This window comes from Wyeomyia smithii, chromosome 1, assembly GCF_029784165.1.
Source record: "Wyeomyia smithii strain HCP4-BCI-WySm-NY-G18 chromosome 1, ASM2978416v1, whole genome shotgun sequence".
NCBI classification, from domain to species: domain Eukaryota; kingdom Metazoa; phylum Arthropoda; class Insecta; order Diptera; family Culicidae; genus Wyeomyia; species Wyeomyia smithii.
Window position 1 is genome coordinate 30,527,192 of NC_073694.1, and position 21,922 is coordinate 30,549,113.

General features: G+C 42.5%; 4 protein-coding genes across 5 annotated transcripts; all 4 read right to left on the reverse strand.

The window, feature by feature from the left end:
- Nucleotides 1-939: 939 nt before the first annotated feature.
- Nucleotides 940-4,138, reverse strand: LOC129727589 (uncharacterized). Of its 2 annotated transcripts, XM_055685571.1 has the most exons (8): nucleotides 4,075-4,138; nucleotides 3,398-4,012; nucleotides 3,261-3,344; nucleotides 2,862-3,209; nucleotides 2,430-2,801; nucleotides 2,023-2,373; nucleotides 1,319-1,960; nucleotides 940-1,249 (listed from the first exon to the last, which is right to left on the reverse strand). In XM_055685571.1, the coding sequence occupies exons 2-8, from the start codon at nucleotides 3,988-3,990 to the stop codon at nucleotides 997-999; spliced, it is 2,643 nt and encodes an 880-aa protein (XP_055541546.1). In that variant the 5' UTR covers nucleotides 3,991-4,012; nucleotides 4,075-4,138; the 3' UTR covers nucleotides 940-996. The 2 variants fall into 2 exon arrangements, with proteins under 2 accessions (XP_055541546.1, XP_055541537.1); XM_055685562.1 differs by having other exon boundaries at nucleotides 3,398-4,130.
- A 3,445-nt stretch (nucleotides 4,139-7,583) lies between these two features.
- Nucleotides 7,584-11,453, reverse strand: LOC129716674 (uncharacterized protein K02A2.6-like). Its single transcript, XM_055666509.1, has one exon. It carries the CDS (start codon nucleotides 11,451-11,453, stop codon nucleotides 7,584-7,586), a length of 3,870 nt encoding a protein of 1,289 aa, XP_055522484.1.
- A 1,517-nt stretch (nucleotides 11,454-12,970) lies between these two features.
- On the reverse strand, nucleotides 12,971-13,678 carry LOC129716675 (uncharacterized protein K02A2.6-like). Its single transcript, XM_055666510.1, has one exon. The coding sequence runs from the start codon at nucleotides 13,676-13,678 to the stop codon at nucleotides 12,971-12,973; it is 708 nt and encodes a 235-aa protein (XP_055522485.1).
- Nucleotides 13,679-14,966: 1,288 nt separating this feature from the next.
- LOC129716677 (uncharacterized protein K02A2.6-like) lies at nucleotides 14,967-16,817 on the reverse strand. Its single transcript, XM_055666511.1, has one exon. The coding sequence runs from the start codon at nucleotides 16,815-16,817 to the stop codon at nucleotides 14,967-14,969; it is 1,851 nt and encodes a 616-aa protein (XP_055522486.1).
- Between the last annotated feature and the right edge of the window lie 5,105 nt (nucleotides 16,818-21,922).

Here is a 21,922-nt window from a genome sequence, read left to right on the forward strand (position 1 = left end):
TGCATGTATGTTAACACCACGGGAATGGCATCGCTGTCAGCTACCATACATTTGACGCGTTACCAACATCACTGGCACTGGCACCCGACAAATGGGCAGTTTACCCTTATCTCATGTAGATTCGGGCAAACCGGCTAAATGTTGACTGCAATTAATAATAGCAGATCAGACAGTTTTGAGCAATTTCTTAAGGTTTTCACATGGTATGTGATATTCTAAGTGATATTTAGTACAATAATTGTGTCCCAAAGCAAAGTGAAGCAAACTGTGACAGCTGAAAAAGTAGTTTTGTGACAAACGGTACAGAAATAGATGTTCGTAACGCTTGAAGGCTACCATACCATTCCCTTGGTTAACACACAATTACTTGTGCGAGTATTTTCATATAAAATTATCTTGATTCTCCGTAACGATGAGCGTCAAGAAGAATTTCGTTAAACGACGATTCTCAAAAGTATTGGACACCACTACCCTGTTCAGAAAAGGATGCCGATAATTATTAAAGGACGCATGGAAACTGAAACAAGTAGCAAGCGCAAAGTACATTGACAACTTAATGGTATGTATCATTGATCACTCCAAATTTTAAGTTTCAAGTTATTTTTATGAAATCTAATTGTTGCATTCTAGCCTAAAGACGCTCTTTCATTGAAATTCCTGTAAGTTTTTTAATGTTTGACCAGTTTAGATTTAGAAATCGGAAATGTGTTTTCTTTTAAGTGACAAAGGATCTCATAAGAATGCACATAATCTAACACGTCATAATTTTATACGTATTTTTGAAATCTATTGCCAAAACATGAGGTTTATTGGATAAAACACGGAGTCAACTTTTTTGTAACATGTGACGCTTACGCGTACCACGACAGTTTAGAATTTAAGAGAGCGTACGATTTAATTAGACAATTTTTTGAGAGTTGGTTTATAAAAACAAAACAATTGATATGAATTCCTTTTTTATTTTATTTTATTTTACCAGTAACTCTCATCGTTTGGCTAAGCTGGGCCCGCAAGATTAGCCTTGGCTGCTTCAATATCTTCCAGTAGAACTCCGTGCACTTTGAGCAAATGCGTTTTCATTTGCACCTTCAACATGAAGCGCAGCTCGCAGAGTTCACAGGGATACGGCTTTTCCTGGGTGTGAACTCGCATGTGCACATTCAATGACCATTTCTTCTGCAGCACTTTGCCGCACACTTTGCATGTGAAACTGCTTGTATGCAACTCGATATGTTTTCGCAGGAGATGCCTGTCAAAATTCAAAAAAAAAAAATATTATCAAAAACTGTTGCCCAACTAGATCCTTCGTTGCTCTCACCGATGTTTCAGTAATTTCCCACAAATATTACACGGAACATCTTCACTCTTGTGCTTGACGGCATAGTGGAACTCGAACTTGGCCCTCTGTTTGAACTTTGCCCCGCACTGATCACAGTCGAATTTGAAGCCATCGTCCCCGTGCAGCATCACCTCGTGGCGATCGCGAGTGATCTTGTTGCTGTACCGCTTATCACAACCCTCGAAGGAGCACGCGTACGGTCGAACGCCATTGTGTTGATTCATGTGGTACTCGAACATTGACCGCTCAACCGGCTTGCCGCACAGCTCACAGATTTTGTGATGCCGCATGGTACCGTTACGATCCATTTTGACGCATCCCACACTATCGTAGGTTTTCTTGCCACGAAATCGTCGCTTCGATTCAGCGCCAACTCTTGGCTTCCTCCGCTTGCTCTCGTCGGGTCTTTGTTCTACTGTCACGGAGGGTTTCTCCGCGGGTGGCAGTAATCTTTGTAATAGTACTAGCAGTCGTTTGGTATCCGTATCCTGCGCTTGATCTTCCCGGGAGACGTGTACATCTTTCAAACGTTTCCATTCTGTTTTCACGGCTAGTGGATTAACTTCAAATTTTGCGGCAACTTTTTTCCAAGCCGCAGTACGCATTTCCGCTCTGAAGTGGCTGTATCAAAGAACAATAGCTTAACAAAGGATGAACAAATGTATTATAGCTTAGCTACTCACTCGGAATGATTTGGACTCCAAAGGAGCTCATATTTGGCAATTTCTTCAAGCAATTCAGTCTGCTGTTCTATGCTTTGGAATGGTCCACTAGCGTGTTGTTGGGCCGACATTAAAACTCCACTTTTCTTGCCAATTTGCATGCTTTCACCTAGCATATCTTCCAACAGTTTGTACAGAGGATCATTCAAAATAGGATCGTCGATAGCAATCGAACCATCAAGTAGCCGTAAACGGCGTCCTCGATAAACTCCTCGCAAACGACTCCACTGGTATCGTGCTTCGGCCCGCGTTACCTCCATCTGTAGTGCGATTTCATCCCAAACTTTATCCTTTTTCGCGCCAACATTGTAACTGAAATTCAAAAATTAGTTTGTAATTTTCCGTACCATAACTAAAAAATCACTTACTCCGGATGTTGGTTATTCCACAAGATTTCGTGCCCATAGCAGATCTGAGCAAACTGCAATCGTTTATCGTTCTCGAACACTTTATAGGAAACACCCGTCGCTGCTTCCTGCTCACTGTGACTTGCATCGAGCTTGGGTTCTTTCGGACTGCCTCGAGCGGGGACACAGCTCAGCATTTCGTCCAATATCTTGTACAGAGGCTGATTAATAAGAAAATCCTCCTTGGATATTTTACCTCCTGCTAAGCGTCTAGCCCGAAGCCGATACATGTCCCGCATATTTCTCCAGCTGCGTTTGGCATCCTTAGCAGAAACATTCAGTTCTTCGCCAATTAGATCCCAAGCGTTCTCACGCGCCTCTCGGCTGTGGTAGCTACAAGTGAAGAATCGAACCGTAAGTCTCCAACCACGATACAGACCGAATCACACGCACTCTATATGCTTGACGTTCCACAGAACCGGATGCTTGTAAATTACCCGCAAATGAGCCATCTTCTGGTGTTCCCCTGCAGACGCTGCCTCGTTAGCGCTTTCCTCTAATTTAGACTGCTCGCGTCGCTGCACTGTTTGTTTCGGAGCACTATCGAACATGTGTTTACAGAGTGAAAACAATTGGGCCGTAGTCGAATCCTCAAGAAACAGGCTATCACCAAGAGACTCGCGTCTCTGCAGTTCGCGGTAGCCATCTCGAATGCGACGCCAATGGCGCCTGAGAGTCGCTATATCTAATCCTAATTTACATGCCAGCTCGGTCCAGCTTTCGTTAATTGTTTGAGCCGAACTGTAATGCAACCATTAATGTTAGTTTTCATATTATCCGGCTGTGTTTTACCTGGTAAAGGAAATATCCCACAGTTCCGGGCGCTGTTTCACTTCCTGTGCAATACCTATTTTCAAAGCTATTGTCAAACGATCACTGTAAAAGAAGACTTGAAATAAACGTTTACAATCGCTTACGTCAGCTATTACTTATCGTTGCTTTCGTTGACAATATCAGTCACTGGTTCTATTGGCTCCAGGGCTTCAACTTTGACTACCACAAAATCAATTATCGGTTCAGAGCCACCACTCAGCAGATGGCCACGTTCCAGCTCCTCCTCAGTTGCCGTTTCATTCTTGATGTTCTCAGCCTTGAGTTCCTCAACGTCATCCTCCTCGGCCTTAGTTTTGCACAGTGCATCATTGACCGCACCCTGTAGCTGGCGCACAAATGTTCGAAGTGTGCTGACAGCTGTGCAGTACTGTTGCCGACTATCTGCATCCGCCGTAGAGCGTTTGATTCGAAGTGAGTCGTACACTTCTGCTGTCTGATGGCAGAGAATTCGGAACTCGTCTATTAGTTCTACCGTTCGAGCGCAATTGCAACACACGAACCGCACCGCATTGTCGGACGGCGCAATGAATATACCTAAACAATCACGAATTTTATCGATCATCGAAGTTTCCGAAAACTCATCCGGGGTGAAAATATCCGTCAGCAACTCTGAATCGTCAGCAGTTTCGTTGTAGTGAAGACACAAGCGGCATTGTTGCTGCACAGCCGGAGCGTGCGACATGGTCATAAGGTCCGACTTTTTCAACCAGCTGTTAAAAAGAACTTTTGAAAATTTCGGGAAACACCAATTGTACGTTTTATTCTTCTGAACCTGATTATCTGCTGAACTAGTAATCGGGAATATAAACAAAACAAACCTTAAAGACGAGAATGACCAAAGTATACTAAAGGTACAAGGTATTATAATCGCTACAATTTTTCTGCTATGAAAAGGGCATCCTTAACGGTGCGCTTCTATAATCCGTTTGGCAGCGCTCATCACTTCATACCGTAATGGTCGCTGCTAAACGCACCAGAGAAATAGTAGCCGGGCCTCCGGGAAGCATCGCGCTCTCAAATTTGGCAGCCCGATAAGAGCGCTGCTAAAAGTTTATGCTGGATGAAACGTCAAACTGAGACGATAGCAACGACCGGTGTGAAAACGGGTGAGTGAACAAAATAGCCGCGCTGTACGGCTGGTTTACGGCAATTTGACAGTTAAGCCTGTAGTACACTCTTTGACCGAGTGTCAAATATTTGTCACTTTTTGACAGATAAAAATTTGGTCAAAGATAATTATTTGTCACTCTCCAATTTTAACATGGGGCAAACACGGGCAAACAACAACCATGATGTCAAATAAATTTGACCATTATGTCAGAAGATCAAATATTTGACCATTAGACAAAGAGTGTACTACAGGCTTTAGCCCATACATTTTCAATTCAACGTCAACGCAACGCAAACGTATCCATTGTATTTGGGCCTAAAGAACTTGAATACACACTTAGATTTTATTGCCGAGAACTCAACAGCTTATAAATTCAGCGAAATATTCTACAAGCTCCCAACTAACAATTGGGCTTAATAAAACAGCTAATAATTTTATAAATAGCTGAATAAAGTCTGCATACAGGCGAAAAGGATTGCCACAATGCTCAGGTTGATTTATGAGTTGATCAAGCAATAAATTCCGGTTTATAAAAACTTGTGAAATACTTCACGCCATTATCTAATTGTTGGCTGGTTAAGCGCTATTTCAATTTAAAAAAAGCTAATAGACAACATCAATTAAACACTGAACGAACTGGTTGAATAAACGCTTCTTAGTACTTCCCAAGAGACAAACGCTTTTATAACTAATCTTATTCAGCTGACGGCTGAACATAGGTCGAATAATGTACAGTCGCCGTTCGATAACTGCAAGTCTTTTAACTGCAACGCTTTTTAACTGCAAGACCGATAACTGCAACAACTTTGCAGTTATCGGACCGCAATCCGTCAAATTTGAAGTCAAAGTCATGTTTGACATTGAAGTGACAAATCTCGCGGGGGGATTCTAAATGCATTCGAAAATGAAAATTGTTGAATCTCTAGAAACATTTCAAAAGGACTTTTTCATTTTTCTCGATTTTTTTCGATTACATTTACTTGTTGTCTCTTCATTCTAAATGGGAGATTATAGATCTCCACTATTGATCAATAAAGCAAAATCACCATGTGGTTCACTTCCCGTAATTATTATAAGAGAAAAAAAAATTTCTTGTGCATTGTTTGGCTAGCTTTCCCTACTCAGTGAGGCAGTGTATAGTAGATTACAAACAATATTTTGTGACCTAGCGTTAAATAGACCATTTTAGGAATTGACAGGTGTCACGGATCCTGCTGACATTGATGTTGCTTTTACTTGCGTTATGTCACCGGTTCCGAGCTTTCTGTCAAAATTTCATTCGTGAATTGAGTTCAGAAACGTCTCGTAAAATGGTCTTCTGTAGTGATGAACTTTATCTTCACCTACATATTGGTTATGTGAAGTAGTTACTAAAACGCAATAAATTATGATGCGGAAATATGACTATCAAATTGATTGATCAAAATGCTTGCCTATTTCAGTTTTCTGCTATTTTTTGCCACTATTCCATTAAAAAAATACATTTCGACATCATTGAAAAATTGAAAAAAAAATGGTAGTGACGGACCCCCCTCTAAATTTTGGCATGTGTCAAGTGTTGCAGTTATCGAACGGCATTCGATAACTGCAATGTAAACATGTTGCAGTTAGCGAACGACGACTGTATTTCTAAGTGTTTAATCAGTCGGTTTTAGAGAACTACATCAGCTACTTGTTACATTCGGCTTCCTAAATAGCCGAACAAAAGCTTAATAAGAAATAACACAGTCATTCGAACAACTTTCATACATGCTGATCAATTCTTTTGAAGCGATTATACATTCTTTGTACAGCTTGTAGAAAAACTCTTTTACAGCCAACAGTAACTGGCTTATAGTCTGAACAAGGGCCTAAATGACAATTGCATGGCTAAACTTGTACATTCTGTCTTTCTGAAAAAGTGCTTTTTTACTTTATTACAGCTGCGATAAACATAATTCAAAATATATATTCGTCTGAATTAGAATCGTAGCTGAACAAGCGCTTTAGCATTTGTATCCTTAATTGTAGAAATCATTGATACTTTATCCGTAATATTCCGTAATTTCCGTAATTTTCACTACACCTTGAAAAAATTCACGTCGAAGTGAAGTGATTTGCTGTTGAATTCGCACTACTTGCCGAACATTTCAAAGTGAAAAGAAAATCCTTCGAAACATGTTAATGCAAAGAACGGTGAAATCAACAGCAAATCACTTGATTTTCTGTTGTTATGTTCATCTTTTTTGATATTCTTATGTTTGAGATACAAAATGTTGGTCATTTGGATATTATCTGCTAATCACAATAAATTTAAAAGGTTTCTGTTTATTTTAGAATTTTTAATTTTATTTTATTCTAGGTTTTTAATTTGATTACAAAATTACCACTGTCGCTGTGTCGGTGTATTCGAATTCAGGATCTGTAAAAGAGTTGTTTTATTATTATTTTATTAATATCAAAGATTCGATAGAACTTACTTCCAAACAAATTTTTAATCTCCGGGGAAAATGTGCTGCTTGCGCCTTTCGCCATCGCGACTATTTTCGTTTCGTTTCATGTTTCTGACGTTTGTCAATTGGAATCGCAGCTGTAATTCAATTGATTTGAACAGTGGTGCAAATTCAAGAGATATTCATTATAACATGATGGTGATTTCCATTGAACAGTTTTCAACGCAAGATCATTTCATTAGAAAGTGTTAATCATTGTGAAATCAACACTAAATCACTTCAATTTGCAGTGTGACGTGACGAATCGAGTCAAGTGCAAAAACACTTGAAGTAATCGTATCATTTAATTACAGTGTAGTTTCACTAACAATAATATAAAAATGAGCGATGAAAAATACACACAAAAGTGCAAAAGAGCGAAAAATTTAGATGTGTTCGAAACGCCTGAACAATAAAAAAATTGTCTAATTAAGATGAATGTTGTTGTGTTTCCACAAGTATTGTAATCGCAGGGATTGGCCAAATCACAAGAATCAATAAAACCGTCCCACACGTGCTAGTTTATAACAACGAATGTCATTTATTTTTGCCTTTTCTCTTCACTAAGCATAGAGTTGGTTATGGTATAGATTGGTAATCATAAGGTAATTCATCAGGGGTATGGCAAATCATGACAGTTCTTCCCCCCTGGGAGAGAATTCTGCTTAATTTACTAGAGTTAGTAAGTTAGTCACAACTTTATAGATTCAGCCTACGCGGAGGTCGCCGCTCGCGGATCGATCGACGAACACTATCGGGAGCAATTTCGACATTTGTTTTGGGTTGGGCGTTCCGTTTGCCGTTTGAGTCTAAACCTGCTTCAGCAGTCCCCCCTATAGTACTGCAAGGTGTTGTTGGTCCACAGCGTCCAAAGTCTCTTGTAGAATAAGCGTCTTCGTCGGAGTCGTCAGAAACTATAGTTGAATCTGTGTCAAGCTCTGTTTTCGGCTGAAGTGCATCCGTGTTTGCTCGAGATGGTGTTGCTGCTTTACAACGTCTTGTGATGTCAGTTGGGATCTGGATCGCCGGTTGCGCAGTTTGATTCGCGGGTCCTGGTTTCAGCTGGTCAATATGTCGTTTCCACATTCTTCCGTCATCTAATTCGATCATGTAATGGAGTCTTCCTATCTTTTCGGCAACCTTACCAAACCTCCATTTCTCGGAAATCGATAAGAAATCTCGAGCAGCTACTCTATCATTGATTGTGAACGAGCGCACCACTTCCTCTCCCCCTCGGAGATAGTTTGGTTTATCCCCTCTCGGTATCATTAGATCAATCCTTGACTTGAGCTGCCTTCCGAACACTAACATTGAAGGACTTTTTCCTGTAGAAGGATGCACCGTTCTTCGATATGCCATTAGTATCTTTTGTAGCTCAACATGAATCTCGGAACGTGGACACTTTAATGCCTTGATTTTATCCTTGAACGTTTGGACATAACGTTCCGCTTGCCCATTCGTAGCAGGGTGGTATGGGGCTCCCATTTTATGTACTATCCCGTTCTTCTTTAGGAAGTTTTGAAAGCATTCCGATGTGAACTGAGTACCTCGATCAGTTACCAAGACCGACGGAAGTCCGAAAGTGGCGAAATATTCCCTCATTCTTTCGATGGTTGTCTCCGTGGTCATATCCGGTATAATCTTCACTTCAGGCCATTTACTATGTGCGTCAACTATAATTAAGAAGTTCAGCCCCATGAATGGTCCAGCGAAGTCTGCATGAATCCTTTGAAATGGTTCTGAAGGTCGTTCCCAACAGTGTACCGCGACCTTACGAGGGTTTGCTCTAACACGAGCACAAGCTGTACAGTTTCGAGTTGTTTCCTCAATATGCTTGTCAATATTCTCCCACCAACAATACGATCTCGCGAGAGATTTCATACGTGAAACACCGAAATGACCACAATGCAGCTCTTTCAAAACACGGTTGCGCAACGGAAAAGGAATATAAACCCGGATACCTCTCATTAAGCATTCGCCATGCATACTGAACTCGTTCTGATCAATGCCGAATCTTAAACGACCTTCAACGGCTCTTCCAGTTTTCAGTCCTTGAATCAGTTCCCTTACACTCTTGTCTCTGCTTGTTAACTCTCCAAGCTCTTGCGCGTTCACTGGGAGTGTTTCAATCTGATTGATTTGCACAATGTCGACTTCCTCCACTTGGTGGCGATTACTTCGGTCGGTAACAGGTAAGCGTGACATCCCGTCAGCATTTCCATGATTCTTCGAAGCACGGTAGCGAATTTCGAAATCGAAAGACTCAAGAAACACGGCATAGTGTTGCATACGCAGCGCAGAAAGTGTTGGTAGTCCTTTATTTGGCGAAAAGATCTGTACAACAGGTTTGTTATCCGTTACCAAGATAAACTTCCGTCCGAAAAGGTACTGGTGGAGTTTTTTAACACCAAAAATAATTGCATATGCTTCCTTATCTACCTGGCTGTAGTTTTGTTGAGTAGTATTCAGTGTCTGTGAAGCGTATTGAATTGGTCGCTCACTGCCATCCGGGTAAATGTGGCTCAATACCGCTCCAACCCCGTATGGCGATGCGTCAGTGGCTAACATCAGCGGTAAATTAACGTCGTAGTGGACTAGCACGCGATCCGATTGCATCTCAACCTTAACCCATAAGAAAGCTTGTTCACAATCATCAGTCCATACAAATGGCGTTTTGTCCTTCAGTAGATTGATTAATGGATACAGCTTCGTACTCAAGTTCTTCATGAATCTAGCGTAGTAGTTCACCAGTCCTAAGAATGCACGAACTTGTTCCCGATTTTGCGGACGTGGCATCTTCTGTAATGCTTCTACCTTTTGTTGCATCTTGTGTACTCCATGGCGATCAATGGTGTATCCACAATATTCGATACTGTCAGCAAAGAACTCACATTTGGTTACATTCACACGCATGTTGTGTTCATGGAATCTTTTCAAGACTTCCCGCAAACGACACAGATGGACTTCGTCGTTTGGACCAGTAATTTTGACATCATCCAGGAATACCGTCACACCAGGTATTCCTTGAAGAATTTGTGAAATTTCTCGCTGAAAAATGGCAGGTGCGGAAGCAACCCCGTACATCAACCTAGTCGGTTGGTACAGGCCAAGATGGGTATTTAATGTCAGCATTGGTTGATCGTCTGACCGAACTGTCATTTGTAAGTAAGCTTGTGCTAAGTCCAGTTTGGTAAATTTGTCACCACCAGCCATGTTTGAAAACATTTCGTTTATTGTAGGTAGAGGATGCTCATCTACTAGCAAAAACTTATTCACCGTCAGTTTATAGTCGCCACATAAGCGAACTCTATTAGCCGATTTCATTACTGGTACGATCGGTGTTGCCCACTCGCTGCGGTTCACTTTTACGAGAACCCCGCTTTTCACCATCTTGTGAATTTCGCACTCCACTGTATCGCGAATTGAAAATGGTAAAGAACGTGCTTTAAGAAACACTGGTTTCGAATCTTTCTTAAGATGCAACGCAGCTTGTATTCCCTCAATATTACCCATTGATTCCTCGAAGACTGTCGAAAATTCTTCAAATAATTGTTTAACCACGCCGGTTGGAGGTGTGCGCAAGGTGATCTTGTCCACCGAACTAACAGAGCCCCTCAAAATCTTATTCCAGTCTAAGTGTAGCTCTCGCATCCACTCACGCCCCAGCAACGGGTGCCGCTTAGAGTTGACCACGAACAAACGCAACTTGTTTGTTCGACCTTTGTAAACGATCTTTGGTTCCACAACACCAAGCACTTCAATTTTGTTCCCGCAGTAGCTTCGCAATTCAGTGTCCGTTGGTTGTATCTTCATGTCAGTCAAGTATTTTGTCATGTCAGTACTACTAATTAAAGATACGGGGGAACCACTGTCCACTTCAAACTGGACCAGTGATTCACCAACCTTTACCTTGAGGAAAATTTTAGATAAATCTTTGGAGTCATTTTCAATCTTACATACGTCAACAACGTAAACCTGATCGTTATCTGTGCATTCCAGTTCTGAATCGACACTATCATTTAACAGATTGGTCGAATATTTCTTCGATTTGTTCTTGCTTTTAAATTTTTGTTTATGCGGTTCATTGGTGCTGAGACATACTCTCTTTAGATGGCCTACCTTCTTGCACAAACTACAAACTTTATTTTTATGTTCACACTTGTCTGCCAAGTGTGCCTCACTACCGCACCGAAAACAAAAACACTTGTTAGTAGGGTTAGTTACCTTCTTAGCAGCGGTAACTGCTGCAGTATCTCGTCGTGATTGGGAGTTACGGTCCATCAAGTTGACGTCTTGCATACGTTGATTCAGTACTTCGGCCCCCTCGCCAGAAGCCTCCATCGATAGTGCAATCTGCTTAGCCTTGTCGAAGGTCAAATTCTTCTCCTCAATCAACCGGGTGCGAATACGATGATTTCGCAGGCCGAAAACTAACTGATTTCGCAGTCCTTTCGGAAGATATTCACCAAACTCGCAATACTTCACCTCCCGCTGCAGTGCTGTAATGAATTCGGCGATAGATTCCCCTTCTCGCTGCATTCGCTTACTAAATTTCCACAACTCAACCATCTCTAGTGGCTTTGGGTCGAAGTATTCTCCAAGAAGTGTGACTATTTCGTTATATGTTTTGTTTTCAGGTTCGGTTGGAAATAAATTATCGCATAGTACGTCGTATGTTTCTGCGCCCATGAAATGGAGTAACATATTCTTTCGATTCGCCTCAGGTATTCCGAAAATTAGAAGCGCCCCCTCGAATCTCTTCACCCAACGAGACCACTTCGATTTATTTTTATCAAATGTCTCGACCGCAAAACTGGGTGGAATAGCAGCACTTCGTGTAGCAACATTTCCTTCGGATGTCATTATGTGTTCCCTGGTGTACACGACACACTTGAAGGTAACTAACACAACAGTGATAGCAAACAGCAAAACGTACACCGTAGCAGAAGTAAGTGTACGTCAACGTTTTCCTCTGCGAAAACGTAGCAATGTGTGTGTGTAACTTCACTGGTGAGCCCCAATTGGGAACGCCTATCCGGATCTTTCCTCCTCTTCGTACGGTGTTATCATAGCATCACAACAGGAACTCTGCCACGATTACAGCGTCGCCAACCGGGAAATATGCATTTATTTTGAACGCGGGATTACTAATCCGCTCGTCGCCAATTATTGTAATCGCAGGGATTGGCCAAATCACAAGAATCAATAAAACCGTCCCACACGTGCTAGTTTATAACAACGAATGTCATTTATTTTTGCCTTTTCTCTTCACTAAGCATAGAGTTGGTTATGGTATAGATTGGTAATCATAAGGTAATTCATCAGGGGTATGGCAAATCATGACAACAAGAGACAGTGAGATTAACACTCAACGATACGTTCTTATAACAATTAACCGCGTAGTTAACGAAATAAAATATTTAACGTTTATTACCTAGATGCTTGTAAAACAATATGGTCGTCTATACCGGATGACATTAATGTTGCCAACCGGGCATCTGTCGCAGTGACAGTCTTGCTGTCATGGGAGAGCCCAGCGGGCAAACAGGAAACGGTGACGGTGTTCCCAGTTCTGCTCCAGTTGCTTCCAACATCTCCCCCTCAATAGCGATAGTACACATCGAACCGCGGATGCGATCTTCTAAGGCGCGAAGAACGTCGCAGTGGCTGTACTTGGGAATTGCTGGCGATGCTTGGTTGTTGATTGCTGCGAATGACTGGTGTTTGTGGCTCGCCCATCTCCATAGGGCAAACTGAACTGTCTGGACTAGCAGGAACCGATGATCGTAGTGGTGATATGGACGGAATCGTCAATGCTGGAGACACAGGGGAAAACGTAGCCGATGATGGTAAAACAGATGTGCTCGGTGAGTTCCAAGCGCTTAACAAAACATCCAAAGGGAGCGGATTTGATGGCGAACCCGACGTTTCTTCTAAAGATTCAGCACTCGGTAACCGTTTTCTCAGCTGGTTCACGTGTGACCGCACTAAACGACGTTTTTCGGTTCGCACATTATACATCACTCCTCCATTTTGTTCTACAATGGTACCAGGAACCCATGACCACGAGTTCCGGTTGTAAACCTTTACATACACTGGATCTTTCTTATTGAAGTTCGGGGTTTCTGCTGGTCTTCTTCTTGTTCTGCTTGCTGACGATCTGTTGGTGGCCGCAGCAGTTCGAGGTTCGTTCGGATTCGACGTCCAAACATTGCTTCTGATGGCGATACTCCACCCACGACTGCCGGATTTGGAGTGCTTCGGTAGTTCAACAGAAACAGGTCCAATGCTTCCTGAATCGGACCATCCCCTTCTTGAATTTTCTTGATACCTCTTTTGAAGGTATCGACAAACCGTTCCGCCTGCCCGTTCGACTGCGGGTGAAACGGTGCCGTAGTGGTGTGTTCAATGCCGTTCATACTGCAAAATTTTCCGAACATGGCACTGGTGAACTGTGTGTCATTATCGGATACTAGCAGCTCTGGCATCCCCATGCGTGCGAAAAGGCTTCGCAGAAACTTGATAGTTGCTGTGGTTGTGATGTGGCTTGTTTGCACTATTTCGGGCCACTTGGTGAAGGAGTCCACTACTAGTGAAAAATAGTCTACATCGAGCGGTCCGGCGTAGTCCACATGGACCCGTTCCCATGGCCGTTGTGGTTTTGGCCAAGGTACAGGTGCGACTCGAGGGGATGTCTTTGCAGCAAGCGCGCACTGTGTGCACGCCTTAACGGCCTTTTCGACTTCAGCATCAATCGCAGGCCAGTACACGTTGCTTCGGGCAATGGCCTTCATTCTTCCGATTCCCGGGTGGCCAGTATGTAACTGATCCAGACAACGTTTTCGTAGACGAGACGGAATAACTAGTCTCTCACCGAAAAGTGCGCATCGAAGTGAGCGATTCCCGTCGGTTGTAGAATTGCTGCAGCTCAGGATTGGATGCCACGGTCTGCTTGTATGGCCAGCCCTGGTGAATGTACTGAACCACCTTACTGAGAACCGGATCGTTCTCTGTACTTTGCTGAACTTCTCTAAAATGGAGCGAAAGGACGTTGAAGGAATCGAAAGCAACTAACCTGACATCATCCTCAAGCGATATAGAAGCGATGACGTAATCCTCATCCAATCGAACGTGTTGGTTAATGAGGCGAGATAACACATCCACATGACCGAACTTCCCCGTGGCCACGTATTCGATGGTAAAATCATACATAAGCAGTGTCAGGGCCCACCGTTGCAATCTGTTGGCGGTGTACACGGGAATGCCCCTTTTCGAGCCGAATATACGAAGTAACGGTGCATGATCGGTTTGGAGCCGAAACTTGCGCCCAAAGACCATGCGATGAAATTTCGTGACCGCAAATATTATCGCCAGGCCCTCTCGATCAGGTTGACTATAGTTTCGTTCCGCTGGGGCTAGGGATCTAGATGCATGCTGGATAACTCGCACAGAACCGTCAGGAAACCGATGACTAATCGTGGCTCCTAAACCAATGGATGATGCGTCGGCAGCGACAATTATTTCTAGCTCTGGGTTGTAGTGCGTTAGGAGCAGTTCCGACGACAGGATATCTTTAAAATTATCCAAAGCTGACTGACATTCCGCCGTCCACTCGAACTTCGTGCCCGCCTTCAGCAACTCGTCCAAAGGAAATCGTAGGGCACGCATATTTGGCACGAATTTGCCGTAATAGTTGACGGCTCCTAGAAATGCGCGGACACCAGACACGTCGACAGGTGCAGGCATTTGTCTGATCGCTTCAACCCTTCCTGGGTCCGGTCGAACCCCATGTTGATCCAGCAAGTGTCCCAGGTACTTAATTTGGCTAGCCCCAAAGGAGCACTTCTCCAGACGTATGGTAAATCCAAACTCTCGTAGACGTTCAAATAGTGCCTTCAGGTTCTCCCAATGCTCTTTCTCGGTACGCCCACCGACGACGATGTCGGAGATGTATCCACTCGTGTGCTGCAGACCTGCCAGCATTGCATCGACAACTTGTTGGAATGCTCCTGGCGCAGCTTTCACTCCGGGTGCTAAACGGTTGACCTTGTAAATGCCCCGGTGAGTGCTAATGGCCAGGAGTTAACTGGTGGGCTCGTCGACTTCCAGCTGAAGATAGGACTCGGACATATCAATTATGCTGAAAATCTTGCAATTACCGAGCTTTACAAAGATGTCCTGTGGAAGGGGCAAGGGATACTGATTTGGTTGAATGGCGTCATTCAAACCAGTGGAGTAATCCCCACAAATTCTTATGCTCCCGTTCGCTTTTCGGACTATTTTCGGAGCCGCCCACTCCGAATAGTCAACCGGCGTGATGATATTCATACGCTCCAACCGATCTAGCTCATCATCCACCGTATTATACATGGCATACGCCACTGGACGTTTGGGTCGAAACACCGGCTGCTGGTTTGGCTTGAGTTCGAGCTTTACTGCCGTTTTAGTACACTTACCCAGCTCGCTGCTGAAAACTTGCGGATACTGCGCTTTGAGACGATCCGCTAACGGCGATGATACGGAGACTTCGTTACAGAATGCACTCATTGGAACCGAATCAAGCTGGAATGCTTCGATTAGATCCAGACCTAGGATGTGCAAGTCCCTCTCCGTGACGAAAATCGTACCTACATGCGTTACACCCTTGACACTCACTGGATAGTCGAACTGTGAAACTAGTTTGAGTGGGTCTCCGGAGGCTGCTTTAGCATTCACCGACGGTGATTTCCCTTCCGGACTTCCTAGCTGCTTCCATGTACGGACAGACACGACACTTATGTCCGAAGCGGTATCAAATTGCATTCGAACGGACACTCCATTTAACATGACAGAAACGAACTTTCGTCTATCTTGAACTACACCCACTGATACTTCGACGGTTTTAGTATCTACTGGTACACGCTGAGACATCCGCTTGAAATTCGGACGGGACGTTTTCTGGGCACTTCCACAATAACCTGCTTTGTGGCCGTAACGCTTGCATTCGGCACACTGATGGTTTTTGAAAGTGCAATCACGGCTGAAATGCATCAACCCACAATTCCAACACGGCCCAGACGGCCTTTTCTTCTCATTTGCCGGTGGTGACCGTTTCGGGAAACTCTCCTGTTTCGTCTGCTTCCGAAATTTCTGATGTTTTCCGCTGATAACGTTGACCGAATTAGAACCACTCTCGATCATGGCTGTATCATGTCGAAGGTTCATCAGCCGTTGACATTCGGTCGACAACTGTTCGAGAGTGACGGCTATGCTATCCTCGATCTTAGTAAGGAGACGAGTGCGGATATCAGTATCGGATTCACCTTTTAATCCGCAGACGAATACCAGTGACTTAAATTCGTCCTCTGAGAGCTTTGACAGTTCAAACTCTACGCAGTTCTTATTGACGCGACAAGCATAAGATAAATAGTCCTCTGTTGGAGACTTTATTGTCTGTAAGCAACGGTAGCGCTTACTAATTACTGATTCCGCTGCTCCAAACAAAGTCTTGAGCTTATTCACGACCTGCTGGAAGTTAAAATCCTTAGGAGTCTTAGGCATGATGAAACTCAGGAAGCGTTCGTGTTCAGCTACTCCCAACTTCCGGACTAATAACCTCACTTTGGCTGCGTCATCTAACCTTGCAGCATCTTTCGCGAATAACTCATCATATCGTGAAAACCAAGCTGCGAACGTAACGCCTTCCTCCGTGTCATATCGGAAGTCTTTTATATTTGCACCGATCGAATCCAGGATGGTCTCCGGACTCTCTGGAATCTGCAACCTAATATTCTGAAGAGCATCACGATTCTGCTGCATAAGCATCCGATGTTGTTCCTGGGCCTCCCGTTGGTTGGCGAGAAGCTGACTTGTCACCGCCTGCTGTTGCTGCAGTTGTTGGAGGACTTGCAGGATAATTGATTCCACTGGAACCTGCTGGCCTGGAGTAGTCATGACTTTTGTGACGGGTTAAAAACCGCGTGGGAAACCGTGATATTTGTTTTGCGATTTTTCGACGCGAGCGCAAACGAAATCACGAAACCCGAGTCGCCACTGTTGTGTTTCCACAAGGGACAGTGAGATTAACACTCAACGATACGTTCTTATAACAATTAACCGCGTAGTTAACGAAATAAAATATTTAACGTTTATTACCTAGATGCTTGAAAAAAAATTTGGTCGTCTATACCGGATGACATTAATGTTGCCAACCGGGCATCTGTCGCAGTGACAGTCTTGCTGTCATGGGAGAGCCCAGCGGGCAAACAGAAAACGGTGACGGTGTTTCCAGTTCTACTCCAATTGCTTCCCACAAATATATATTTTGAATTGTATTTATCGTAGCTGTAATAAAGCTAAAAAAGCACTTTTCAGAAAAACAGAATGTACAATTTTAGCCATGGAATTGTCATATAGGCGCTTATTTAGACTATAAGCCAGCTACTATTAGCTGTAAAAGAGTTTTTCTACAAGCTGTACAAAAAATGAATAATCGCTTCTACAGAATCGAACAGCACTTCACAGCAATCATATTTAGGATTTGGGCGGATGAACATATGCAAAAGTCTTGGTACGCTCGTGACATGTGACAACGATATGAGCCGTGAAGTGAAACGACGAGTTGCAGGCTGCAAACAGGACTTTCTACGGACTACGCAAACAGCTAAGGCCCTGTAGTTTGCAAACTCGCACAAAACTAGCGCTGATACGACGCTGATACTCCCAGTGGCCCATCATGGACGCTGAAGGAAGCTGATCGACGAATGCTCGGAGTTGAGCGCAAAGTCCTGCGATTGATACTTGGCGGTAAATCAGAGGATACAGTGTCGCGCAGGCGCATGAATCACGAGTAGTACCAAGTATACAAACATGCTGATATAGTGAAAGTATTACAGTGTGGCAGGCTTCAGTGGGCTGAACATGTAGCCAGAACGCAAGACGAAAGATCCGCCAAAACTATCTTCAGCAGAGAACCAGGAAGAGGCCGTCGACTTTGTGGTAGGCCTCGCACTCGGTGGATGTGCGCGGTGGAAGAAGATGCACGATCTGCTGGTGTACGAGGTGACTGGAGAACGGCTGTCCAAAATAAAAGAATATATAGCGGTATATGGCAGTAATCGTAGGCACATAGGCGTAGCCAGAGAGGGGCAGGGAGGGGGGGCGTTACCCCCCCTAAATGTTGACATTGGTGCAGAATTTTGTTTTCAATAATTTTAATAGCACAAAACGACATCTTTAGCCCATAGAAACATCTGTGTAAGATAACAGCCAGATCAAAAATAATTGATTAAAATGCTTGCGCTATGTTGCGTGGAATTGCACAGGTTTTTCAGTTGATCCACCAAGGATATTGCAGCGGTAAAAGTACCGAGCAAATCCGCCAGCATCAACTAGCTTGGAGTATTGGAACCGAGCTGTGATAATTCCTTACCTTGATCCTATTGTAACCTCACTGGAAACACGGTTCGATGAAGATAGTGCACCTGCCTTGCTGCATCCCGCTAACGTAATACGTATGTCGTTGGAAGAGTTCAAGCGCAAAACCGAAAATTTTGTAATTTTTTATGAAGTTGACAACTTTGTTGGAGAGGTGGAAGTTTTGTATTAACATTGTAGCAGTATGAGAGCAGATCGTAAGAACTTGGAAGAGTTGGATCTTATAGACCTGCTAGCTAAAGCCCGTTCTTTCTTCCCTGCGACTGAGAAAGCAGTTAAAATTGCATTGCTCTACCATGGAAACATCCCAAGTAACAATTATTGCTGCCTAAACATTTATTCGATCACTTTTATTAGGCTACAGTTGAACAACAACCGAAATGGAAAATAGAAAACTTCTGTTAAATGGTTGTTCAGTTGAATTTGGAGAAATTATCCGACACACAGTTGTTTAGGAATGGCGAAGATAGTTTTGAGCAACAACAGCAGAATATTGTATTCAACACTTGTTAAACCAGCTTTGAATAGATGCACCGGAAAATATTTATTAGCCTACTGTTCTGTATGTGTTCGACCTGTATTCGAATAAAATAATAATAAAATATTAACGTTTGTTAAACCTTTGCTCGACTGTTGAAATGCTCTTGTTAAATGAGTGTTTGATAATAATGCTTGAAAACGTTTGTTTCGCGTATTAGAATATGCTTATGCAGCTCACGCTGAATAGTATCGTGGAAAAAACGTTTAGTCGATATTTATTCAGCTATTTTAGCACAAACAAAATGTAAAAATAAAGTTCGAAGAAATTAGTTGAACCATATTTATTTGTGGTAATATTTTTTATTATAATTCACATTATTGACTTCATTAGTTTTTTACTTGGAAATACTACGGGTAAATTTTAATTTATATCGGAAGGCAACATCACCACTCGCCACCCTTTTTTTTGAACCATCTTTTTTGTTGGGTCCCTGATGAGATTTGAACTTGCGATCCATTGCTTGGCTGCCATCGATGAATGCATGTGAGCCAATCTGTCATATGACGTGTGCTGTGTTAAAAGGGAATATGCATCTAATCGTTCTGATCTAATAAATGTTGAACAGGCACTGTATAACTGCTGGAATATAAGCTTTTTGCTCGCACCTCTAAACAAAGCGTACCGGTTGGTTTGACATAACCATTGTTTGCAAGCAGCAACTGCAGCGTGCAAGAAGCTTATATTCCAGTAGTTATATGATGGCTGTTCAACATTTATTAGACCAGAACGTTTAGAAGCATATTCACTTTACACACTGCACACGTCATATTAAAGATTTGCTCACATGCATTCATCGATGGCAGCCAAGCAATGGATCGCAAGTTCGAATCTCAGCAGGAGCCAAGAAAAAGATAGTTTTTGTTGCCTTCTAATACAAATTAAAAAATCACCCATATCATTTCCATAAGTTAAAAACTAACTAATAAAGCTAATAAAAATAATTTTAACAAAAAATTCGAGCTCCATTTTGCATTTTTTGTGCTAAAAGAACTGAATTAATGTCGATTAAACCTTTTTTACGCTACTATTCAGCGTGAGCTGCATAAGTATGTTCTAACGCGCGAAACACAATTATTAAACAAGCTTAAACAAGCATTTAACAAGAGCATTGCAACAGTCGAGCAACGGCTTAGCAAATGTTTCATTGATATTTTATTCGACAGGTCGAACACATACAGAACAGTAGCCTAATATTTTTTTTGCGGTGCATCTATTCAACGCTGGTTTAACAAGTGTTGAATGAAATATAGATGTTTTATAAAATCGGTGATCTAGCGTTCGCGTCTATAAGAGCTAGAGAATTGCTCTTTGAAAGACTTCAAACGCATGTATGCAGCATTTGAACAACACGTGCAGAATAATAGTTGCGGAGTTGCCGTTTGAAACGTTCAAATAGCTTTTGTTGGGCGAGAATGCCACTGATAAATGGAGACCTTTAAAGCGCTTCAACGCAGCACATATTTATTAGTGCTGCTGGTAATCACTTACAAACGTTTGAACAACTTTTGTTAAGCTAGAGTTCCACTGTTGGATAAGTACATGAACAAAAAAATGCTGCAACGTTTGTTCAGCAAATAGTTCAACGTGTTGTTTATTCAGCATCGATTGCTTCAACACTGCTTTTGTTTCACATTTGCTCTCATAACAGCTTCCAAATGGGGTCCTAAAGTTTTAAACGGTTTTCTGATTTTTATATATCAGCTGGAAGAGTGCAATTTTCTGAGCAAACCGTGATTATTAAAAAATGTTTATCTTTTCCTTTGATTTTTAAATGAAGTATAAAAATCTGCTCGAAATGCCTTAAATGACAGTTCTCTCATATACCGCACATGGGCGAAACGTCATCTAAGACCATTCGAGCAGTTTTTCTATTTTTCATTTAAAAATCGAAGAAAAACGATAAACGTTTTTTGAAAATCACGTTTTGCTCAGGAAACGCGGCTTTTTCAAATGATATATAAAAACCGGTATAGCTTTAGGACCCAATTGTTTCTTGGGATGCACGATTGAACGCTCGTTCAGCACATTACGTCGGGTGAAAACCTGGCTAAGGTCAACAATATTTGAACAGCGGTTGAGTGCTCTCTGCTTGCTGAGTGTTCATCGGCAGATGGTCAACAACAATCGTGAAAAGACACATGAACCGCTTCCGGAACGTGTGACTTTTGATGCCCGAAGATTTTATTGAGAATCTTGACTGTGTCTTCAATCTTCACGTCCTCGGGAAGCTTTGAGAAGGTCCTAGTAGCGGTTAAACAACAACGTCCGAACGCAACTCTGTTTTCTTCTTCAAAGACAAACTCGATGATGTTCGAAGAGAGGGACTCCAAAATCTGCTCCGGGTTTGATACTGACGCTGCTGATGCTGGACTGCTATCCGCTGTAAAATTTGGGCCATCTTGTGAATCATATCTTGAATTCCCGGTTGCGGCTTGGACAAAGAATAATCAAATTTTCCACTCTGATGTCAAGGACAACTTTTCACTGGTTGCCTTGATGTAACAATCACTAAAGACTAGTACAGTAACTGTTCGCTAACTGGGTGCTGTTTAACTGGGCTGCTTTTTCACATGGCGTTCGCTAACTGGGCTATAGCCCAGTTAAAAGCAGATGAACGTCAAAAATCAGCGTTTGGCATGTTCCTGTCAAAACGAGATAGGGGCACATGAATAGTAAATTGAGATGATTTTTGCAGTTCAATGGATTCTGGTTGTCATCACACATGCGATCCACTAGATATTCATCTATTTGTTTCCAGGTCAAATAAATGTTTTATGAAAACAACATGTTTCCAGGCAACGGTTAGTGCAAATAAAGCACACGCAAGGCTAACAATTTATTTTTTCTCATTATCTGTTCATTAATCAGGATTTTTAGTGTATTTGTTTAAAACATTTTACAATTTTCGCTGAGAGTTTTGCCTAGCGCCATTACATCGAAATCCCCCTCGATATTTGACGATATTTGAAATGTCAGCCCAGTTAGCGAGCGACATTCGTTAACTGGGCTACACACTTAATTTATCTCGGCAAACTTCCCAACAGCTGATTGAGCTATTGATATATTTCGACGAACACTCAGC